The 23,014-nt window shown below is 37.8% G+C and overlaps 1 protein-coding gene across 3 annotated transcripts in view; it reads left to right on the top strand.

Annotated features, from left to right (window-relative positions):
• Positions 1–1,454: 1,454 nt before the first annotated feature.
• VPS8 (VPS8 subunit of CORVET complex) overlaps positions 1,455–23,014 on the top strand; it is a 250,078-nt gene continuing 228,518 nt past the window's right edge. For all 3 annotated transcript variants that reach the window (XM_053657638.1, XM_053657637.1, XM_053657639.1), the window contains exons 1-4: positions 1,455–1,702; positions 2,488–2,556; positions 18,207–18,337; positions 22,339–22,432. In XM_053657638.1, the coding sequence (XP_053513613.1) occupies positions 1,550–1,702; positions 2,488–2,556; positions 18,207–18,337; positions 22,339–22,432 (447 nt within the window). In that variant the 5' untranslated portion in view covers positions 1,455–1,549. The remainder of the gene's footprint in view (positions 1,703–2,487; positions 2,557–18,206; positions 18,338–22,338; positions 22,433–23,014) is intronic.

The following is a 23,014-nucleotide window of genomic DNA, read 5'->3' as shown; positions in this document are numbered from 1 at the left end:
GCAAAAGAAATCGTACATTTAGTAATTGAGATTGGAAAGATACTTCCTAATGTTGCCAGATACACAGCACCCTCAGTTATGTCTTCTAGGATCGTCTCTAGTAGCATGTGTTTTGTAGAGCGTAGCCTTGGAGTCTGTCTTCTGTAACACGTGAAAGAAATTAGTCTGTATTTGGTAATACATCAGATCTACTAGCTAGAAAAAAATGGTTTCAGCTCTTAAAAAACAGTCTTCATGAGCCCCACATATATTAGATATTAATTTCTTTTAGTCTGACAAAACTGAAACACTGAAGGAAGTGAAATTGTAAGTACTAAAAAAGAGCCTAATATTAAACAATTTTGTGTTTTGGGTATATTATATGTTTTTAAAAAGCAAGTAATTTTCCACTCCCTGTTAAAAAATTAATTCTTTCAATGGCTCAGTGGTTGTCAGCCCTTTTTTTCCCTTCATTTCACTAAGGAGTGAGAGCGGTTCATGTGGTGGTGAAAGTTGTTATTATCATTATTACTCTGGCTTTGTTTCTGTTTTTGTATTTTTGTTTCTTTATTCTAAACAGGTAGAGCAAAGTGATGGACTTTTTAAAGTATGGTCACTTGGAGTCTAACTATAACATGAACTAAAAACATTTAAAAGTAAATTTAATCATTAAATTAATAGCTTACAATTATTTTTTTCCTGACTATTTTTAGTTTCCAGAAGTTTTGCAGACAGTTGTTTGCTAGACAATTTTGCAAGTAAAGTAAATGATCTGTTTCTTTTTTATATACCATTGTATTGTTTAGCTATGAAATCTACAAAATGTTGCACACATTTTTTTCTTTGTTAGTATTTCAGTTTTCCCTGGAAATATCCATGTTTCTCTATGACTAGCTTTCTTTCTAGAAATCTGTAGTTGGTTGTGGAATTATTTTATTCCAGGATCTTTGTTATCTGTCCTTATAGATCTGAACCCTTAGATTTGCTAATGTCTTATTAAGTGACCAGCTATCCATTCTGTGCCCTTCATGTCTACACAAGACTCCCTGAGAAATCTGTGGCCCTGTATTGATGCTAGTGACAAAATAGGTATATAAATCTTCTCTACAGACCTGGAGATCTACCCTGAGGTTTCTGAATGTGAGGAAGGGATTAATGGTAGTTTTTGGCACCAATTTGCCCTTATGCACTTAGGTACATAAACCTAGTAAGTACCAGGTCTAGTGGCTGATTTTATCCCAAGTCTATCACTATTACCGGAGTTAAGACTTTGAGTGGTGGGTCACTTCCTAGACTCCTGGGTTAGATGTTTCTTCTTCCTTCTCCCATAGAAACCCTACCTCCATATTTTACCCCATACCCTAGTATTCCCGTAACCTATACTCAGATGATTAAGTTTCTGTAAAAGTCTGACTAAGTAAGTCTTCAGAATATCCAGTTGATGAAGTCTAAACAACATATTTTCTTTTTTGAAGAGAGATCATCATTCGGGTCATCATGATCTAAGGCCAAAACACAAAACAAACAAAAACTTGCTTGGATTGACCAAATACAATTCTTAAAAGTAAATATGGAGAATGAACCAGACCATGAAAATGTGGAACAGAGCCTCTGTGCCAAGACTGCTGAAGAAGAACTGAATAAGTCCTTCAATCTAGAAACTTCGCTTTCAAAGTTCTCTTACATAGATCTGGACAAGGAGCTGGAGTTCAAAAATGACCTGGTAAAAATTCAACTTTTGTCAAGTGATAATACTGAATGAAAATGCTGGTTAGAGTGACTTTATGACTCAAAGACTCTGATTCTGTTATTTTTGCATGGACTAATAAGAGCATGTACAGTTCTATGAGATAATGTCACTCTTCATTTTAGTTTATGAAACACTTTAATACATGTGCTTATTTGAACTTCACAGTACTCTGATAATCCATTTTATAAAGGAAGACACTGAAGGGCAGCTATATTAAATGACTTGAGATCATAGCTAGAGGCAGGTTTAGAATTCTTCCACAGTGATTTTTCCCCCATTGAGTTTTTTGTGACCATGAGACTATTTAATGACAAGTCATTTGACTTAATATTTCCCACCATAGTTTATGAAACATCTAAGAAATGCAGTGTCAGATCTTTGCATATTGCTTGTATAACTTATGTCTAGACTTAGAAAATTAGGAATAGTCATAAAACATGCTACTTTTTCATGTCTGAGAAAGCAGATGCCAAAGTCCTTCAACAGAAGCTTTCTGGAAAGGGCTATTAGGATGGTGTGGTCAATGCATATTTGCCTTCGATAATCATTGAATATGTGGTTAGAAAAGGAAATGATTCTGTAGTCTTTTAACCAGACCCTTATTATCATGGATTTTTATTGAGTTGCCTCTGTGTGTGATCAGTTTTATGGTATGTTTGTCTCTTAATTGATAATGGTTCTAAAGTAGTTAAAACACCCTCATCATTATAAGATGGAAAGCATCATTGTGTGAACATTAATTTCTTTTCTCTATTTAGATTGATGACAAGGAGTTTGATATTCCTCAAGTTGATACTCCTCCAACACTGGAAAGCATACTAAACGAGGTAAGTATATATTAATTAGCATTTTATGGCATTGATTATAATACTTCTGGGTCAGTTTTAGTGTATGTATCAAGATCTGCCCTGTCTAATGGGAGTTACTAGCCACGTGTGGCAGTTTAAATTTATACATTAATTACAGCTAAACAAAAATAAAAAATTCAGACCTTCAGTTGTACAAGGCACATTTCAAGAGCTCAATACTCCATATGTGGCCAGTGGTTATATTAGTGAACAGCATAGATACAAAATATTTCTGTGCTTGCAGAAAGCTGTGCTGGACAGTGCTGATCTAGATTGTGAGCTTCTTAAGGGACAGAAGCCATGTCTCATTTATCTCTGTGCCAAGTACAATGCCTCCTACTTGATAGATTTTTAAAAATGCTTTATTGAGTTGAAATACTAAACTCATGTCACTTTTGAAATTTGTATTATGTTTTGATAATGTTATATCTACCAGTGATATTCAGAGGCTCATCTTCTGATACTGAATAGCATCTTCAGCATTGCAGTGTGCCTCGTCACCCTTCTCTGTAAAGAAAATACAACCTCCATAGCTTGTTCTATGAGTACCATCTCTATTAAAGTTTTTCAGAGTTTTGAAATGGTGTTAACCATTTCTGAATTAGCAGTCATAAAGGCTTTATAAAGAATTTTGTGGAAGTATATGTTTGTGAAGTGTGCTGATTTTTATGTACCCTGCATCTACTGAAAGTTCTTTAACTCAGTCTTCTTGATCTTTAACAAGCTTGATTATGATTCCCCTTGAAGGTTTTAGCTTCTAAATTGAGAATCATTTTTAATGTATAAATTTATTTCAAATCCATAGTTGTGTTTTCTAAAGGATAATGATGCAAAGATTCTCCAGCAGAAATACCCACTGATCCCATAGCTCTGAGTGAGCTGGGCCTCGGGCTTTATTACTGCTTTCCCTACTACTTTTAGGGTCATAGCCAACACTTTATTATAGTATGCAAACAGACTACTTTCTATGTGAATTGTGTCTTTCATTTTTTTGCATGATTTTTAATTCAATTTTTTATATTAGTTGATGTTGTTGCTTTGAATATATTCTAATTTCAGAAGTGTTATGTATGATCTGTGTTAAGACTTAAGCATTTTTAATTTTGAAAAAGAACACTTTGGTCAATGAAGAATATCATGTTATAGTGATACTTGTTTATTGCTTTTTAATAATAGAGGACATTTTTCATTTAGAGGTAAGGAGATTAATTTAATTTTATTTATTTTTTAACTTTTGTAATTGATTATGCCATTACATTTGCTCTATTCCCCCCTCCATTTCCCTCCACCCTGCATACCCCTCCCCCACCATTTCCCCCTTTAGTTCATGAACACGTGTCTCAAATTCTTTAGATTCTGTATTTCCCCTACTATTCTTACCCTCCCCCCTATCTATTTTCTATCTACTGTCTATGCTACTTATTTTCTGTACCTTCTCCCCCTTTCCCCTCCTCCCACTCCCCTGTTGCTAACCCTCCATGTGATCTTCATTTCTATGGTTCTGCTCCTGATCTAGCTGTCCTCTTAGTTTGCTTTTGTTTTAGGTGTGGTTGTTAATAACTGTGAGTTTGCTGTCCTTTCACTGTTCATCTTTTTTATCTTCTTTTTCTTAGGTAAGTCCCTTTAACATTTCATATAATAAGGGCTTGGTGATGATGAACTCCTTGAATTTGGTCTTATCTGAGAAGCACTTTATCTGTCCTTCCATTCTAAATGAAAGTTTTGCTGGGTAGAGCATTCTTGGTTGTAGATCTTTGGTTTTCATGACTTGGAATACCTCTTTCCAGCCCCTTCTTGCCTGTAAGGTCTCTTTTGAGAAATCAGCTGACAGTCTGATGGGAACTCCTTTGTAGGTGACTGTCCCCTTAGCTCTTGCTGCTTCTAGGATTCTCTCCTTCATTTTAATCTTGGCTATTGTAATTATGATGTGCCTTGGTGTGTTCCTTCTTGAGTCCAACTTCTTTGGGACTCTCTGAGCTTCCTGGATTTCTTGGAAGTCTATTTCCTTTGCCATCTTGGGGAAATTCTCCTTTATTATTTGTTCAAATAAGTTTTCCACTGGTGGCTGTTCCTTTCCCCCTTCTGGTACCCCTATAATTCGGATGTTGGAATGTTTAAAGATGTCCTGGAGGTTCCTAAGCTTCTCCTCATTTTTCTGAATTCTTATTTCTTCATTCCTTTCTGTTTGATCATTTTTTTCTTCCTTCTGGTCCACTCCCTTGATTTGAGTCCCAATTTTCTTTCCATTACTATTGGTATCCTTTGTATCACCATTCATTTCAATTAGTTTAGCTTCCATATGTTTCTCTAATTTGTGACTAAAATCAACCAGTTCTGTAAGGATCCTGATAACCAGTGTTTTGAACTGTGCATCTGAAAGACTGGCTATTTCTTCATCACTTAGGTCTAACGGTTCTGGGGCTCTGAGTTGTCCTAGAGCCATTTTTGGTCTATTCATGCTGTTAAGTGAGCGGAGCGAAGCCTTAGTTGTTTACCAGGACGGGGAGACCCAGGTCGCTGGTTTGTGACGCTGTGTGTGGGGGCATGGTCAGAGAGGGAGCAATGGCGGTCCTCTCCGCTAGCCCAGCGCATCCAGTCACTCCACATGCCTGGGGCTTGTTTATCCGATCGGAATTGTGCGAGCCTGCTGCCCTGCGCCGGCTTCCCTTCTCACTGGTTTCTCTGCACGTAAATGCGCGCGACCGACCGACCCACCGCACCTCTTCCCTGTGCGCTCAGGCAGCCAGCTCGCTCGCGATCAGCGCCCTCGGTTGCCTGCGCGCACCACCCTGGGAATTTTTTCTTGCTAACCTGCTCCGCTGCTGGCCTCGCTCCTCGTACCGGTCCAGCTGAGTATCTAGTTGTCCTTTGGACTCCGTATTGTCGATTTTCCGTGTGGCTTGGTTGTGACTGCTGTTAAAAATAGTTGTTCTTAGATTTGGTTGTGCACAGAGGCGAGGTGGTTCCTCCACCTACGTCTCCATCTTGGCGGAAGTCCTCAAGATTAATTTTAGTTAATTTTGTTAACATGGTCTAAATCACATCTCATTTCAATTATTTTCCTAAGTGTGAAATAAAAATAACCTTAGAGGGTTGTATACAAAGCCCTCTTTGTACATATTTATATAAAAATGGCAAAGAAAATAGTGCTCAAGTAGATGAGATTGTACTTCAAAGCGAAGGAAAACCATCTTTGCACAATTTACTTGTCTACTAGTAACAGTAAGTATAATCATTAGTGGTTTATTCTGAGCAGTAATTTGGATGCCTTGTATATTTGGGTCATAGTATTAGACACTAGGATTATAAAGTGCTGTAAGACTCTCTCTGACTTTGGGAGAGAATCGGTACTGGAAATTGGTCAGGGAGATGGAGGAGGAGTAGGTGGATGATATGCTTACATCACCCCATGACCAAACTTGAATTACAACGAAAATATAGAGGAATCAGCCTAAATAACCAACTGAGGAGTAGCTGGAGACGTCTTATAACCAAGGATTTACAGAAGAAACATCAAGACTGATAGGAAGGGCAGAGATGAGAAAAGGCCTGGCCGCATTTCCATGGATGGTGGCTGAGCGATCTCAACTGCAAAAGGTCCCCCTGAGAATCGTGGGCTCTCAAATCCAAGCTGGGCTTCCTAGCCCAGAATACCAGATCCAGGAAGAGATGATTACATAATATCTGGCTGTGAAAATCAGTGGGGTTTCTGTCCACCAGAAAGAGACATAAGTCTGCTAAAAACACAGGTGTACTCTTAAAGGGCCAATTCACAAAATTTCATCTGCAGCCACCCTGGGATCCAGTGGAGGGCAGGTGGAGTGGACTAGAGTCATGTGAGGCAAGCCTGTGGTTTATGGCTCTAGTGAGAGAGCTGAAGGGACAGCTGCCAGGGTACCTGTGCTGAATCACTCTGCCATACCACATATGCTATTCTTCTTGAGTGGAGCACTCCCCTCCATAGGTATCAGCTTCACCCTCTGGACACCCTGTAGCCCCACTTTTGGAAGCTTGCCTTATACTGAGGAGTCAGCTGCCTTGGCCAGGGTATAGAGGTCTGGGCAGACTCAGAGGGTGTCAGTGACTAAGTTGTGTGGGTTTGGGGTAGGCATCATTTCCCCCCACTTTCCTGTGAACATGATTGGTGCCTCTCCTTCATGGGAGAACTGCTATCCCTACTCTCTAGATTCCTGGTGGCCCACCCTTTTGGCTCCTGGTGGCTCCACCCTGCTGAGGTCTGGGTAGAATCTGGGACAGACTGAGTTGTATGGCTCTGGGTTGGGGGCCACAACCCCTACGTCTCCACAAACCTTACTGGCACTTCCCCATGATAGGAGATCCACAAGCCCCATTCTCCTGACTCCCTGTGTCTTGGCCCTGCCCTGCTGAGATTGGGTTCCTGGCAGAAACTGGGACAGACTTGTGTGGCTCTAGGACAGGAACCATTTTTCCCTGTGACCACTACAGAGTCCTCCCTTCACATTGCCAAATCTTGGTCTCTTTGGGCCTGATAAACTCTCCTGGCTTCACCCTGAGGACTCCCCGAGACCCTACTCCACCACAAGCTGTGCAAGCACCCAGCATATGGCAGCTAGACTTGGTATACCACGGACATTTGCTGAGTGGCCTCAGAACCACCACTGGCCCCACATTTGAACCTGTATCAGTCTGGTGAACATCACTTGCCCCTATATTTTGACTCACTGAGAAGCTACCTCATGTAATTTGTGTACTGCCAGAGGCTCTTTCAGTGACTGAACCTAACAGGCAGCCAGCAGGTGAAGGTGAATCTCAGGGTTCCTTGGGACTTTTGCTGATCTGCCCCTGGGCCTGGTATGGGTAAAAGCCAGGCATGGTGTGCAGCTTGGTCCTTCCTGCTCATACCTGGGGTTACCAGAGGCAGCTACAAACTGTGGGTCACTTTGTAGCTCCAAACAGGTTGCACAGGGCCAGGCACATGCAGTGTCTGACACCGGTCAGCACCAAAGTCCCTCCAATGAGGTCCCAGAACCAACACACTCAGTGGCCAGCTTTATATAACATCAGAGCAGGATCCAATTAGCTTCACAAGTATCATATCAAAGGGAGATCCTGGCAGATACCAGACTCAGCTGAGACAAATTCTGCCTCATATGGTCAGTACTTGCACAGCAGCTCATACGCTATGGTCAGGGTTGATCCTTACAGTTAGCCAGTCTGAGAGCTGACCCCACACATGAATGGGCCAATAGTAATCAAGACTCAATTACAACACGAGGGTTCACATAACTCATTCAGGGGACATTCCTGGAACACTCAGTTCAGGTGATCAAGGATACTGTGTGCTTGGGTCCCACAGGACACCTAACACATCCTACCAAGACTGGGAGTCATAGCAGATCTACCCAATACATAGAAACAAACACAAAAAGGCAGCCAAAATGGGGAGACAAAGAAACATGCCCCAAATGAAAAGATAGGAGAAATCTCCAGAAAAAGAACTAAATGAAATGGAGGCAATTATCAGATATAGAGCTCAAAAAAAGGGTTATAAGGATGCTCAAATAGTGAGAACTACAATAGCATGAAAAGGACATAGAAACCACAAAAAAGAACCAGTCAGATATGAAGAATACAATATCTGAAGTAAAGAATACATTAAAGGGAATTAACAATTGGTTGGATGAAGCAAAGATTGAATCTGCGAATTGGAAGACAAGATAGCAGGAAACACCCAATCAAAGCAAAAAGAAAAAAATACTTAAAAAAAATGAGGATAGTTTAAGGTACCTTTGGGACAACATGATGCATGAGAACATCTGCATCATAGGGATAATAGAAGTAGAGGAGAGAGAACAAGGGATCAAGAATTTATTTGAAGAAGTAATGACTGAAAATTTCCCTAACCTGCTGAAGGAAGAAGACACACAAGTCTAGGAGGTACAGAGAGCCCCAAACAAGATGAATTCAAAGAGGCCTACACCAAGACACATCATAACTAAAATGTCAAAGGTTAAATACAAAGAGAGAATCTGAAAAGCAGCCAAAGAAAGTCAGTTATGTACAATGGAGCTCCCATAAGACTGTTACCTGAATTCTCAACAGAAACATTTCGAGCTGGAAGGGATTGGCATGAAATATTCAAAGTGATGAAAAGCAATGATTTACAACCAAGACTATTCAGCAAGGCTATCATTTAAAATTGAAGGAGAAATAAAGAGTTTCCCAGGCAAGAAAAAGTTAAATGAGTTTGTTACTACCAAACCAGTATTACAACAAATGTTAAAGGGTCTTTCTGAAGAAGAGGGAGAAGGAGAAGAGGAAAGGGAACAAGGAGAGAGGAACATAGTTATAAAGAATAACATGGCAATAAATACATAATACATACATACCAATAATCATTTTAAATGTAAGTGGCTTAAATGCTCCAATCAAAAGACATAGGGTAGCTGAATGGATGAGAAAACAAGACCCATATATACTCGTATGCTGTCTACAAGAGACCCACCTCAGAATGAAAGATACACACAGACTAAAGGTAAAGGGATGGAAAAAGATATTTCATGCAAACGGAAAGGGGGGAAAAAGCTGGGGTAGCAGTACTCATATCTAACAAACTAGACTTTAAAACAAAGGCTACAGTAAGATACAAAGAAGGACACTACATAATGATAAGTGGAACAATCCAATAAGAAGATATAACCCTTGTAAACATTTATGCACCCAACATAGGAACATCTAAGTATATAAAGCAAATCTTGATGGCCCTAAAGGGAGAGTTTGGCAGTAGTACAGTTGTAGTAAGGGATTTTAACACCATGTTGTATCAATGGATGCATCTTCCAGACAAAAAAATCAACAAGGAAACAGTGACCTTAAATGACACACTAGATCAGATGGATTTAATTGATGTCCTCAGAGCATTCCATCCCCAAACAGCAGAATATACATACTTTTCAAGTACATATGGAACTTTTTCTAGGATAGACCACATATTAGGCCACAAAATAAGTCTCAATAAATTTAAGAAGATTGAAATCATATCAGGTGTCTTCTCTGACCACAATGGTATATAACTAGAAATCAACCACAAGAAAAAAACCAAAATAATCCACAAAGACATGGAGGCTAAGTTACATGTTACTGAACAATGGATGAGTCAACAATGAGATCAAATTAGAAACCAAAAGATTCCTTGAAACAAATGAAAATGAGAACACAGCAACTCAGAATCTATGGGATACAGAGAAAGCAGTCCTAAGATAGAAATTCATATCCTTAAAGGCCTACCTCAAGAAGCAAGGAAAATCTCAATCAGTCTAACTTTATACTTAAATGTGCTAGAAGAAGAACAACAAATGAAACCCAGAGTGAGTAAAAGAAACTAAATAATAAAGATCAGAGCAGAAATCAACAAAGTACAGTATAGAAAGTACAAAAAAAAATCAATGAAACCAGAAAAGAAAACCTTTGAAACCTTTGAAAAGAAAAACAAGGTTGACAAAACTTTATCCAGACTCATCAAGAAAAAAAAAGAGAGAAAGGGGCCCCAAATAAATAAAATCAGAAATGAAAGAGAAGTGACAACTGACTCCACAGAAATATAAAGGATTGTGAGAAACTATTAGGAACAATATATGCCAACAAATTGGACCACCTGAAATGAGATGGATAAGTTCCTAGAAACATACAATCTTCTCAAGCTGAATCAGGAATAATTAGAAAATCTGAATAGACAGATTACAACTAATGAAATTGAAGCAGTAATCAAAAGCTACCAACAAACAAAAGTCCTGGACTGGATAGCTTCACATATGAATTTCCTAAACATAAAAGAAGAACCAACATCTATCCTTGAAGTATTGCAAAAAATTCAAGAGGAAGGAAGACTCCCAAGCTAATTTTACCAGGCCAGCATTATTCTAATTCCAAAACCAAGTAAGGACACTGCAAAGAAAGAAAATTATAGGCCAATATTCCTGATGAACATAGGCACCAAAATCCTTAACAAAATATTAGCAAACCACACTTAGCAATATATTAAATAGATCATATAACCATGATCAAGTGGGATTTATTCTGGGTATTCAAGATTGGTATAGTATCCGCAAATCAATAAATGTGATACACCACATAAACAAAATGAAGGACAAAAATTACATAATCATATCAATAGATAATAGAAAGCTTTTATAAAATTTAGCATCCATTTATGATAAAAACTCTCAGCAGAGTGGAAATAGAGTGAATATACCTCAGTGTAATAAAGGCCATGTATGAGAAGCCCACAGCCAATATCATACTCAATGGGCAAAAACTTAAGTGTTTCTCTTAAGATTGGGAACAAGACAGGGATGCCTGCTTTTACTACTATTATTCAACACAGTACAGATGGAAGTCCTAGCCACAGCAGTCAGACAAGAAGAAATAAAAGGCATCCAAATTGGAAAGAAGTGAAACTGTCATTATTTGTAGGTGACATGGTATGTAGAAAACCCTAAAGATTAAAACAAAAAAAAACTACTAGAACTGATAAGTGAACTCAGTAAAGTAGCAGGATGCAAAGTAAATATCCGGAAACCAGTTGCATTTTTACACACCAATAATGAACTATCAGAAAGGGAAACTAAGAAAACAATCCTATTTACAGTTGCATCCAAAATCAAACAAACAAATTAAAAAAAAAACCAAAACACAACCTTGGAATAAATTTAACCAAGGAAATAAAAGATCTGTACTTGGAAAATTATAAAACAAAAAAGAAATCAAAGAAGATGCAAATAAGTGGAACCATGTATCATGTTCAGGGATAGGAAAAATTAACATTAAAATGTCTGTGCTACCTAAAACAATCTAGAGATTCAACACAGTGCCTACCAAGATACCAGTGGTGTTTTTCACAGAATTGGAACAAATATTCCTAAAATTTATATGGAATTAAAAAAGGCCCTGAGTAGCGACAGCAATCTTGAGAAAGAAGTAGAGTTGGAGGAATCATGCAACCTGGTATCAAGCTATACTACAGAGCCATCGATCAAAACAGCATGGCACTGGCATAAAAACTGACATAGAGATCAATGGAACAGAATAAAGAGCCCAGAAATAAATTCATGCTTTTATGGTCATATAGTATTTGACAAAGGAGGCAAGAGTGTACACAGTGGGGTAAAGAATCTATTTTTCAGTAAATGGTGTTGGGGAAACTGGACAGATACATACAAAAAAAATTAAAGTAGACCACCTCCTTCATGCAAAAACATTAAACAGACCGCCTCCTTATACAGTTCACCAGAATAAGCTTCAGATGGATTGGAAACTTAAATGTTAGTCTCAAAACCATAAAAATCCTGAAGGAAAACATATGCAGTAAAATCTTGGACATTTCTTATCAGGATACTTTTTTTGGGTATGTCTTCCAGGCAAGGGAAACAAAAGAAAAAATAAACAAATGGGACTACAGCAAACTAAAATTTTGCACAGCAGAAGAAACCATCAACAAAGTGAAAAGACAGTCTACTGAGTAGGAGAACATGTTTGCCAATGATACATTTGATAAGGGGTTAATATGCAAAATTTACAAAGAACTTATAAAACTCAACACCAAATAAAGAAACAAATAAACAACACAACTTAAAAATAGGCAAAGGACCTGAATAGACACTTCTCCAGAGAAGATATAAAGGTGGCCAATACACATATGAAAAGATGTTCAACATCCCTAGTCATCACAGAGACGCAAATTAAAACCACAATGAGATGCCATCTCACACCTGTCAGAATGACTATCATCAATATATCAACAGACAAGTGTTGGTGAGGATGTGGAGAAAAGGGAACCCTTGTGCACTCTTGGTGAGAATGCAGATTGATGCAGCCACTGTGCAGCCAAGTAAATAATGGAAAATAAATACCTCAAAATAATGGAAAATAAATACCTCAAAAAATAAAAAATGGAAAAAAAAGAGGAACTGCCTTATAACCCAGCAATTCCAATTCTGGGAATATATTAGAAAAAACTCAAAACACCAATTTGAAACACCCTGTGTTCATTGCAGTTTTATTTACAACAGCTAAGATTTAGAAGCAGCCCAAGAGTCCATTAGTAGATGAATGGATAAAAAAACTGTGGTATATTCACACAATGGAATGCTACTCAGCCATTAAAAAAAGAAGAAGAAGGAGGAACTCTTACCTTGACAGCATGGATGGATCTCGAGAGTATTATGCTAAGTGTAATAAGCCAGTCAGAGAAAGATAAGTAACATATGATTTCACTTATATGAGGGATCTAATGAACAAAACAAACTAACAAACAAAATAGAAACAAACTCAGATACAGAGAACAGACAGCTGTCAGGGTAGAGGGGTTGGGGGCTGGGTAAAAAGATAAAGGGATTAAACAAAGAAAAAAACCTCAGACACAGACAATAGTATAGTGATAACTAGGGAGAAAAGAATGGGTGGGTAGAAGAGGGTAAAGGGGATAAATGATGATGGAAGGAGACTTGGGGTGGTGAACACACAGTACAATATACAGATGATGTATTACAGGATTGTACACCTGAAACTCATATAATTTTATTAACCAGTGTCATCACAATAAATTCATTAAAATTTAAAAAACAGATGGAATTGGCCATCTCAAGGGAACTAGGAAGGTAGATATGTGAAAGTAAAAATAATTTAATTTGTAGAACATTACTAAGAATGTAAGGGGGAACCATATTAAAGGAAATAATTTTTAAAAAGAAGAAAAATAAAAAGGGCAGAAGTAGAAAGTTTAAATAGGCACTTGCTCAAGGACATATGGGTATAAATATTCTATAATGTTCATTAACATCAACCTGAAGAGAGGCTGGGAAGAAATGGACATCCTAAGTATATTACAGAATGGGAAGGTAGAGATTACTGAGATACCCTAAATCTCAGAATTTAGGGTATGAAATAATGTTACTAGGCCTTGTCATCCTTTGAAACTGTACTGTCTCTGAGGTTTTTAATTTTGAAATTCCATTCTCCAGCCATAACGACCTCTCCCTCCATTCTCTTCCATTAGACCTGTTCCTTGACCTCATCAAGACCAAGTCTCTTGACCCTTGCTAGTCTCCCAGTTGCTGAGAGTAGTCCTGGCTTCACTTCAATTCTGCTGTTGCACTGTGCTGCCAGAAAATTTTTAAAATTTTTTTGTTGAACTATAACATACATATAAAAAGTGCACAAATCATAAGTGTATAGTTTGATGAGTTTTCACAAACTAAATGCCGTATGTAACTAGAATCCAAGAGAAGAAATAAAACATTACTAACATGCCAGAAGCTCTTGTTGTGCCCTTTCAGTAGCCAAACCCAGGATATTTACTGTCCTAACTTCCACCACCATCGATTAGCTTGCCTTCCTTGAACTTCATAAACAGAGTTATGCAGTATGTGTTGTTGGTGGAATGTCTGACTTAAGTATGTCTGACTTATGTCTTTTCAATATTATGTTTTTAGATTAATTCATATTTTTAATTTATTGATTTTTTTAGAGAGAGAGAGAAAGAAACATTGATTTGTTGTTCCACTTATATATGCCTCTATTTGTTGATTCTTGTTTATGCCCTGATCTGGGATTGAACGTGCAACCTAGGCTACCTGACCAGGGTTCATTTGTATTTTTGCACATAATTATTCATTTCCATTGCTGTATAAAATTTATGTGTGTGTGTCATTATTTATTTATTCTACTATTAATAGTTTTTGTGTAATTTCCATTTTCAGGTTACTATGAAAAATGCTTATTTACGTCTCTAGTTCGTACATTTATATAGATCATACACATTTCTGTGGGGTAGAAAGCTAGGTACAGAATTGCTGAGTCACCAGGTATGGCATGCTCAGCTTTGGTAAATACTGCAATGGGTTTTTCAAGGTTTTACTAATATATACTTCCAGTACAATATGTGGGAGTTCTGGTTACCCTCACTTCACCAACTTTTGAATTTTTCTGTTTTTTACTTAGTAGTCCTCCTTATAAACGTGTAATGGTATATCATATTTTTAATCTGAATTTCCCTGGAGACTGATGAAATTTGGTATTTTGACATATATTTTGGTCATTTGGATATCTCTTTTGTGAATTGCTTTTTTATGTCTTTTGTCCACTTTTCTGTTGATTGTTTTTTAAATTTATTGTTGTTCAGTTATAGTTGTCCCACCTTTTTCCCCATTATTCACCCCTACCCCATCCCTCCCAACTTCCACAGACAACCCCCCCATTGTCTGCCCATAAATCCTCTATTTGTGTTCCTTTGCTTGTCCCTTCTCTTTCTTACTCCACCTATCTCCTTCTTCCCTCCTCTCTGGTCACTGTCAGTTTGTTCTGTATTTTCAAGTCTCTGGTTCTGTTTTTTTTAAACTTAATATAGGAGTCTTTATATGATATGGATATGAGTCCTTTATTAGACATGTATTGCAAATATCTTCTTCCATTCTCTGGGTTACTTTTTCATTCTATTAATGGTTTCTTTTGATGATCAGAAGTCCTAAATATTAATGTAGTTCATTATGTTAATGTAGTTCACAAACCCTGTTAAGTTTTTTCGTTTTGATTAGGGTTTTTTTTTGTGTATGTTCTGTGTAAGAAAATTTTGCAAATTCCAAGATCATGCTAATGCTATCTTATTTTTAGAAAAAATTTTTTAAATTTATTTATCTTTAGAGGAGAAGGGGAGAGGGAGAGAAATATCAATGTATGGTTGCCTCTGGTGCGGCCCCTGCTGGGAACTGGTCTGCAACCCAGGCATGTGCCCTGACTGGGAATTGAACCGCAATCCTTTGGTTTGCAGGCCCACACTCAATCCACTGAGCTACACCAGCCAGGATAGAAAAATTTTTATTCTTCTACCTTTCACAATTAGATCTACAATTCATTGCGATTATTTTTTGCACACGTGATGGAAAGTACATGCGAAATACCTCCAGGTATGAGCCAGCACCAGCTACTGGAAAGACTATTCTTTTCTGTAGTATCACTTTTATTTTTAATCGGGTGATCATATATATAGATCTGATCCCACTAGTCTTTCCATATTGCTTCAGTATCACATACTAATGTTCGATCCTTTATAATAGTTCTGAATATCTAGTAATTTCAGTATTCCAGTTTTGTTACAGTTCTTCAAGATATGCTTTTCTTATTCTTGGTCTTTTTCATTTCTTTTTAAGTTTTAGAATTTTAAATTTCTAAATTTTTAGAATTTTAAAATTTAAAATTTTTAGTTTACACACACATCCCAGCTTAAATTTAATAGAATTGTGTAGATTTTACATATCAGTTTGGGAGAATTGATATCTATTGTATAGCTAGTAATTTTAAATTCAGCCTTATTGATACTGCCAGTTCTCTTCTTCACTTTTTCTTCTGACTTACCCTGTAAGCTCTGAACCCTGGGTTAATTTAGCTGATCAGTTTTCTTTAATTATGTCCTCAGGCTGTTTAAGGAAATCAAACATGATTCTGATTGGACTCTCTTAAGACCTTTGCGCTACAGTTCTTATTTCTGAATTATTTCCTTTCCCTTTTCCTACAGCAGTTGTTCTATACTTGTACACGTCTCAAGTAACAGAATACTTCCTTGCTAATCCTTACCCTGTTCTTAGCAGACTGTTATGTGGAGGTATCTGAAAAGCAGTTGGAAATGTGGGCCTAAACCTCAAGAGGGATGTTGGCACTGAAGACACCCATTTTGAAGCCATTAGTATGACATGGTACTTGAAGCTATAGGTATGGGTTAGCTTGTTCATATAGTATGTGAAGTAGGAAGAGAACTAAGAATATAATCCTGGGGAACAGCATCACTTAAAGGTTGGACTGAGGAGAAAATACAGAGGATGACAGATAGAAGAGACCACATAAGTTGGGGAGCTACCAGTAAAGAGCTGTATGAGAAACCAAGGGAAGAGAGTTTCAAGAAGTAGGGGATGGTCAGTAGTGTTAAATGATGCATAGAGGCCCTGGCTGGGTGGCGCAGTTGGTTGGAACATCATCCCATATACCATAAAGTTGTGGGCTTAATCCCAGGTTGGGGCATGTACAAGAGGCAACCGATTGATGTTTCTTTCTCTCTAAAATCAACTAAAAGAATGATCTATAGAGAACAAGAACATGCTTATTGAAAGGAGGCCAGTGGATTTGGCTAAGTGACTTTAGCAAGGGTAGTTGTCAGTAGCTAGTAGTAGGTGGAGAAAGGAGAGGTAATGAATATGGACTGCTCTCTTAAGAACACTGATGGAAATGCTAAGGCAGAAGGTAGTTCAGCTGAAAGAGAAGATGCAATCAGAACATTTTTCTTTAATGTCTGTTGCTCAGAATTCACTTGTTCAAAGCTAAACTCCTCATTCTGCTTTATCTGCTGTTCTTCTGCTTTCTTATCTCAGTAGTATCACCTTTTGCCTGGTTGCTCAAGCTGGAAACCTTGGAATCTTCTTTCACTTCTCCTTTAACACCCTCTCCCCCCATCTAAATGGTAATCAGGGACTCAGGATTTTATCTGTAGTATCTCTTTCAGTATTCTTTCTCTTGACCTCTTTTGTCACATTCCTACATTGCAATAGCCTTCTTACTGGTTCTTAATAGTCTCTCTGCCGCAGTCTCCCCCTCTTCCCTTATCCGTCTTCACACTGCCCTATTTCTTTTTAAAACATGGTTACCATCATCTGTGCCCACTTAAAAATCACCAGTTTCTGGTGGCTCAGTTGGTTGAAGTGTCGTTCGTGCACCAAAAGGCTGTGGGTTCGATTCCTGGTCAGGGCACATACATGGGTTGTGGTTTTGACTCCTGGTCAGGCGCATACGGGAGGTGGCCGATTGATTTTATCACGTTAATGTTTCTCTCTCTCTCTTTCTCTCTTTCTCCCTCTCTCTTTCTATCATCCCCCTCCCTTTCTGTCTTAAAAATTTTTTCAGTTGTCTTCCCACTGCCTACTCTATATAGTACACACATTCATTAAACAAATGAGTACTCATTATGTGTCAGGTATTGTCCTGGGCACTAAGGGTACAGTGGTGGACTGGATAGACATGGACTCTGCTGTCACCTAGCTTAATGGAATATAAGGCTTTTTACAATTTGGGTTCCAGTTTATGTTCCTAGGATCACCTCCAATTCCTACTCAAATACTCCAGACATTTTGGACAACTACTTTTTCCATGGACAAAGTCCATATTTTGAAATCACTGTGTTTGCACATGTTCTTCCCAACCCAGAATGCCTTTCTGCGTCTGCCTGTCATAGTTCTCATTACACACTATTTATTGTTAGGTGGTATTTGTGTTCTTTTAATTAGTCGTTGGCTGTTAGTTGACTAGTAAAGCATTTATTCAAATTTGAATTTTAAGAGATATTCTGCAACTAAAAGTAATCTGCATAACTACTCCTACTTCTTCCTGCTGCCAGAAAGAAATTTTTGAAGGGAACTTTTTATAGAAAGATAGTCTATCTAGAGTTGAAATTTAATTCTGTACTATGTCTGTCTGGTCAATAACAGTGCATGGGAAAGAGGTGAAAAGCAGAAATAAGCATGCAAATTTTGGAGAAACCCATTAATGTCTCACTGGCTTACAGATTATTTGGAATTTTGAATTTATTGATCCATATTCTCTCAATTTAGACTGATGATGAAGAAGAGTCTTTTGTTCTGGAGGACCCTACACTGTTAAACATTGATACTATTGATTCTCACTCCTATGATACTTCATCTGTGGCAAGCTCAGATAGTGGCGACAGGACCAACTTAAAAAGGTAAGTACACATTAATTTAAATAACACTGGCATATAATTGAAATATTTTATCATTTAAAATGTGAATATCTCTATAGCGCAATTCGGTCTGCTGAAGCCCTGTATAGGAAATAGAGGCCCCACGTGGGTGGAAATAATGTGCTTATTTGACCCTAAAGATTTCGGCGCTGTTGAGGAGAGAGGATAAAAAGGTGGACCTGTGACCACCATCTTCTGCGCTTACAGTAAGAGGCTGTAATATGACGACAGCCAGGGACTCCCGAAAGCAATAGAGTCCTTGAAAGGAGCACAAATCAAACCTGGCACAGTGTAGCAACATTGAGCTTGGTTTACTTCACCATCCTTCTCTTCCCTGCACTCCTCACCCCCGTCCTCCCGCTCTCTAAGGTCAGCTCCAGCATTCCTTCATTCCCTTGGAATGGGTTCAGAGGAGAGTCACAAAGATGATTAAAGATTTGGGAAAAGGACTTTTAACCCTAAATATGTTCATTTTGGCCGCTTTTCACCTTCCAAATTCTTGGAGAGCACATGAAAAGGAAAAAGAAATGGAGGAAGCATAATGTAAATACTTTATTGAATTCATGTGTAACTTTAATGTTGATAAAGTTGTCTGTGTATTTTTGCTCTCTTCTCAAATTTTGCCTGCGCTAGTGCTGTCTTCTTCAGGTCGTCAGCTTTTGTGGAATAGGATCCATTGCTGGTATATTACCCTGTTCATCATTATTTTCTACACATTGATAACTTAATTTTTTCAGCTTTATTAGGATGTAATTGAAATATAACCTTGTGTAGTAGATATAAGGTATACAGTGTGAGTCTTTGATGTACATGTATTGCAAAATGATTACCACAGTAGAGTTAGTTAAGACCTCCATCTCCTCACATAATTGCCATTTCTTTTTGTGGTGAAAACATTTAAGATCTGCTCTCTTGGCAACTTTCAAATATATACAGTATTGTTAGCTGATGTCATCACATTGCACATTAGATTCCCCAGAACTTACTCATCTTACACCTGGAAGTTTGTACCCTTTGGCCAACATCTCTGCATTGCCCCTACTCCCCAGCCCCTGGCAACCGCTGTTCTACTCTCTGATTCTGTGAGTTTGGCTTTTTTAGATTCCACATATAGTATTTGTTGTCTCTGCCTGACTTATTTCACATAGCATAATGCCCTCAAGGTCTATCCATGTTGTCACAAAAGGCAGGGTTTCTTTCTTTCTCAATGCTAAATAATATTCCATTGTGTGTGTATGTGTATATGTATACACACATGCCACATCTTTGTTTTTCTGTAGATGAACAATTAGGTTGTTTCCACATCTTGGCTATTGTGAAAAATGCTGCAGTGCACGTGGGAGAGCAGATATGTCTTCCACATAGTGAGATGGGATTGCCAGATCATATGGTAGTTTTATGTTTAATTTTTGAGGAATGTTTATACTGTTTTCCTTAATGGCTCTACCAGTTTACATTTCCATCAACAGTGCACAAGGATGCCCTTTTTTCTAGATTCTCACCAACACTTATCTCTTATCTTTAGCCATCCTAACAAGTGTGAGGCGATACCTCACTGTGGTTTTGATTTGCATTCCCTGATGATTAGTAATGATGCGCATCTTTTTATGTACTTGTTGGCCATCTGTATGTCTTTTTGGGAAAACGCCAATTCACGTCCTCTGCCCATTATTTTTACTTCAGTTTTTAGGGGTTTTTTTCTTTTTTACTATGTAGGAGGCTTTTCAGAGGAGAAGACGACTCTGTCTTCTCAGGAGACAAAGCCTCTGCTTCGCTTTATGAGGCGGATAGCAACCCCAAGCCACAGCTAGGCTGGGACCTGCGCGGGCCTCAATGTTTTTAGTTTTTTTAGTATTGAGTTATAAGCATTCCTCATATATTTTGGATATTAACCCATTATCAGTATATGGTTTTCAAATATTTTCTCCTATTCCATAAGTTGATTATCTTTTTGCTATACAAAAGCTTTTTAGTTTAATATAATCACATTTGTTTACATTTACTTTTGTTTCTTGTACTTTTGGTGTGATATCCAAAGTGCTGTTGCCTAGACCAATGTCAAGGCACTTTCCCTGTTTGTTTTTTCCTAGGAGTTTTATGGTTTCAGGTATGATGTTTAAGGCTTTAGTCCAATTAATTTTTGTCAGTGGTATAAAACAGGGGTATAATTTTATTTTTCTGCATGTGATTACTCAGTTTTCCCAACACCATTTATTGGAGAGCATATTCTTTTCTCCGTGGAGTATTCTTGGTTCCCTTGTCAAATATTAGTTGACCATATTTGTTTCTGGGCTCTCAATTCTGTGCATCAGAATATGTGCCTGTTTTTATGCCAGTACTCTACTATTTTGATCACTATAGCTTTGTTATATAGTTTAAAATCAGGAAGTGTGATGCCTCTAGCTTTGTTTTTTTTTCTCAAAGTTGCTTTGGCTAATTGGGGTCATTTTCATTTCTGTATACTAACATCAACATGTCAGAAAAAATAATAAAACAGTTCCACTTACAATAGCATCAAAAACAATAAAGTACTCAGGAATCAGTTTAACCAAGAAGGTGAAAGAGCTGGACGCTGAAAATTTTAAAGATACCAATGAAAGAAATTGAGCAAAACACAAATAAATGGAAAGATACTCCATGTCGGTAGACATGGATTAATATTGTTAAAATGTTCATAATACCCAAAGCCATTATAGAGTTAATACAATCCGTATCAAAATCCCAGTGGCATTTTTTCACAAAAATAGAACAAACAATCCTAAAATTTGTATGGAACCACCATAATTTAAATGTTTTTGATGATCTAATCACTACCTAATTAAAATATATGGTGCCTTCCTTTTACATACATAATAATGTCTGAACTCCCTGGCATGGCACCAGCCTGGACCCTGCTTCCCATTGTAACTTAATCTAAGCACTCCCGCCCCCTCCTCCTGGTTCATGCCTTTTGTGTACTCACATTGCCCTCACACACTGTGTACCTTTATATCTTCATATTTTATTTATTGTTTCTGATAGAGCAAGGGGGATGGGGAGAGAGAGATATTGATTTGTTGTTCCACTCGTTTATGCATTCACTGGTTGTTTCTTGTTCATGCCCTGACTAGAGATTGAACCTGCAACCTTGGTGTATAGGGATGATCCTCTAACCAGCTGAGAACCCAGCCAGGGCTTACATCTTTATATTTCTGCTTGTGCTTTTTTGGTAGCCTGACGGACTCCTAGGTATCCATCAAAGCCAGATCAGACATCTTTTCTTTTCTCTAGCTGTTTCTGATGATCTCCCTATTAAACAAGATTAAACTCTATTTCATTTCTGTAATGCTTTTCATTTTTCTTTTCTAAATTCTTTAACAGTAGCTACTTATTAGTCCCTGTAGCTAGGCTATGAGGTCCTTAAGAGTAGGAACCTGGACTTTATTATTTTTTTTATCTTCAGAGCATACTTTAGTCACATAGAGCAGGTGCTCAATGTTTGGTAAAAGTTTTAAAATTATTTTTTGTATGATGATGAGTAGGGTAAGTGAAAGGAGCTGTTACTAGAAGCAGCACAGAATGAATAGTGAGTGGGGAATTTGAAGTGGTTGGCTGAAGAATGAGTGGCTATAGACAGGAGGAGGGCAAGAAAGGTGGGCAAGGGTAGAAAGTAGGTAGAGGTGATGACATGCTCTCCAGGCAACTTTCTGGTGAGGTGTAGAACCTCTTGCTATATTAAGGTGGCAAGGAGCAGTTTGAATCAGAGAAAGAGAAATGGCTTTATTCACTTTCCTGCTTGGTCTCTCTGAGGTTCAGGTGGGTTGAGTACAACATCTCAGTGTGGGACTATTAGACCCTTCATGCCTCTTTGGGAAACGCAGCTAACAAATGATATACAATGCTTTCTTTTTCCACTTTTCTTGTTTTATGTGTGTTTTTTCTTTCAAAGCTTTTAGACCCTGTCTTTTCAATTTTTTTCTGTTCTTAAACTTTTTTTTTTTAAGGAAGAAGAGATTACCTGATTCTTTTTCACTCCATGGATCAGTTATGCGACATTCACTTTTGAAGGGGATTTCTGCCCAGATAGTGTCTGCAGCTGTAAGTATTTTGTTCTCTTCCCCTAGCTTTATAACCTGCAATGGCATAATGAAGTAGGATTGAGCATAAAACAGAGCACAGCACTTCTCTTGGCTCAAGGCTTAAGAAAAATAGAATCTGGCTTTCGTGGATTTTGTGTGATTATTTTTGACTCATAAGACATGGCTACACATCTTGATGTAGAAATTAGTGCAGCCCTGAAATAAAGGTCTGCTCAGAGTCTCGGGTGTGCCTAAATGAAATATGGCAGCCATCCTAAAAGAAACACTCTCTGCCTTTTCTTCACATTCCTTTTCAGTTTAGTTGCCATCTTGTGTATTTGGTTGAGGTACAGGGCTTGTTTTTTTTTTTTTCTTCTAATATGGAGAAATGCTTGTTCAGAATCTTTTAAACTGATCTTTTTTCTTAAATAATTCACGGTCTCTTTTCATGTATACCTTATTTTATTTACTTTTAGAACTCTGAAAGTAGGGAAAGACATGTCTTATTTTCAAATGAGAAGACAGGTTTAGAGAGGTGATATTAACTTGTCTTATTACATCTTTGGGTTAGGAGAGAGCAGAACACTTACTACAAATTAGG

This window comes from Artibeus jamaicensis, unplaced genomic scaffold (genome assembly GCF_021234435.1).
Source record: "Artibeus jamaicensis isolate MK-2021 breed Jamaican fruit bat unplaced genomic scaffold, CSHL_Jam_final scaffold_474, whole genome shotgun sequence".
Lineage (NCBI taxonomy): Eukaryota > Metazoa > Chordata > Mammalia > Chiroptera > Phyllostomidae > Artibeus > Artibeus jamaicensis.
The sequence above is the reverse complement of the archived record's forward strand: the minus strand, read 5'-3'. Positions and strand labels throughout refer to the sequence as shown.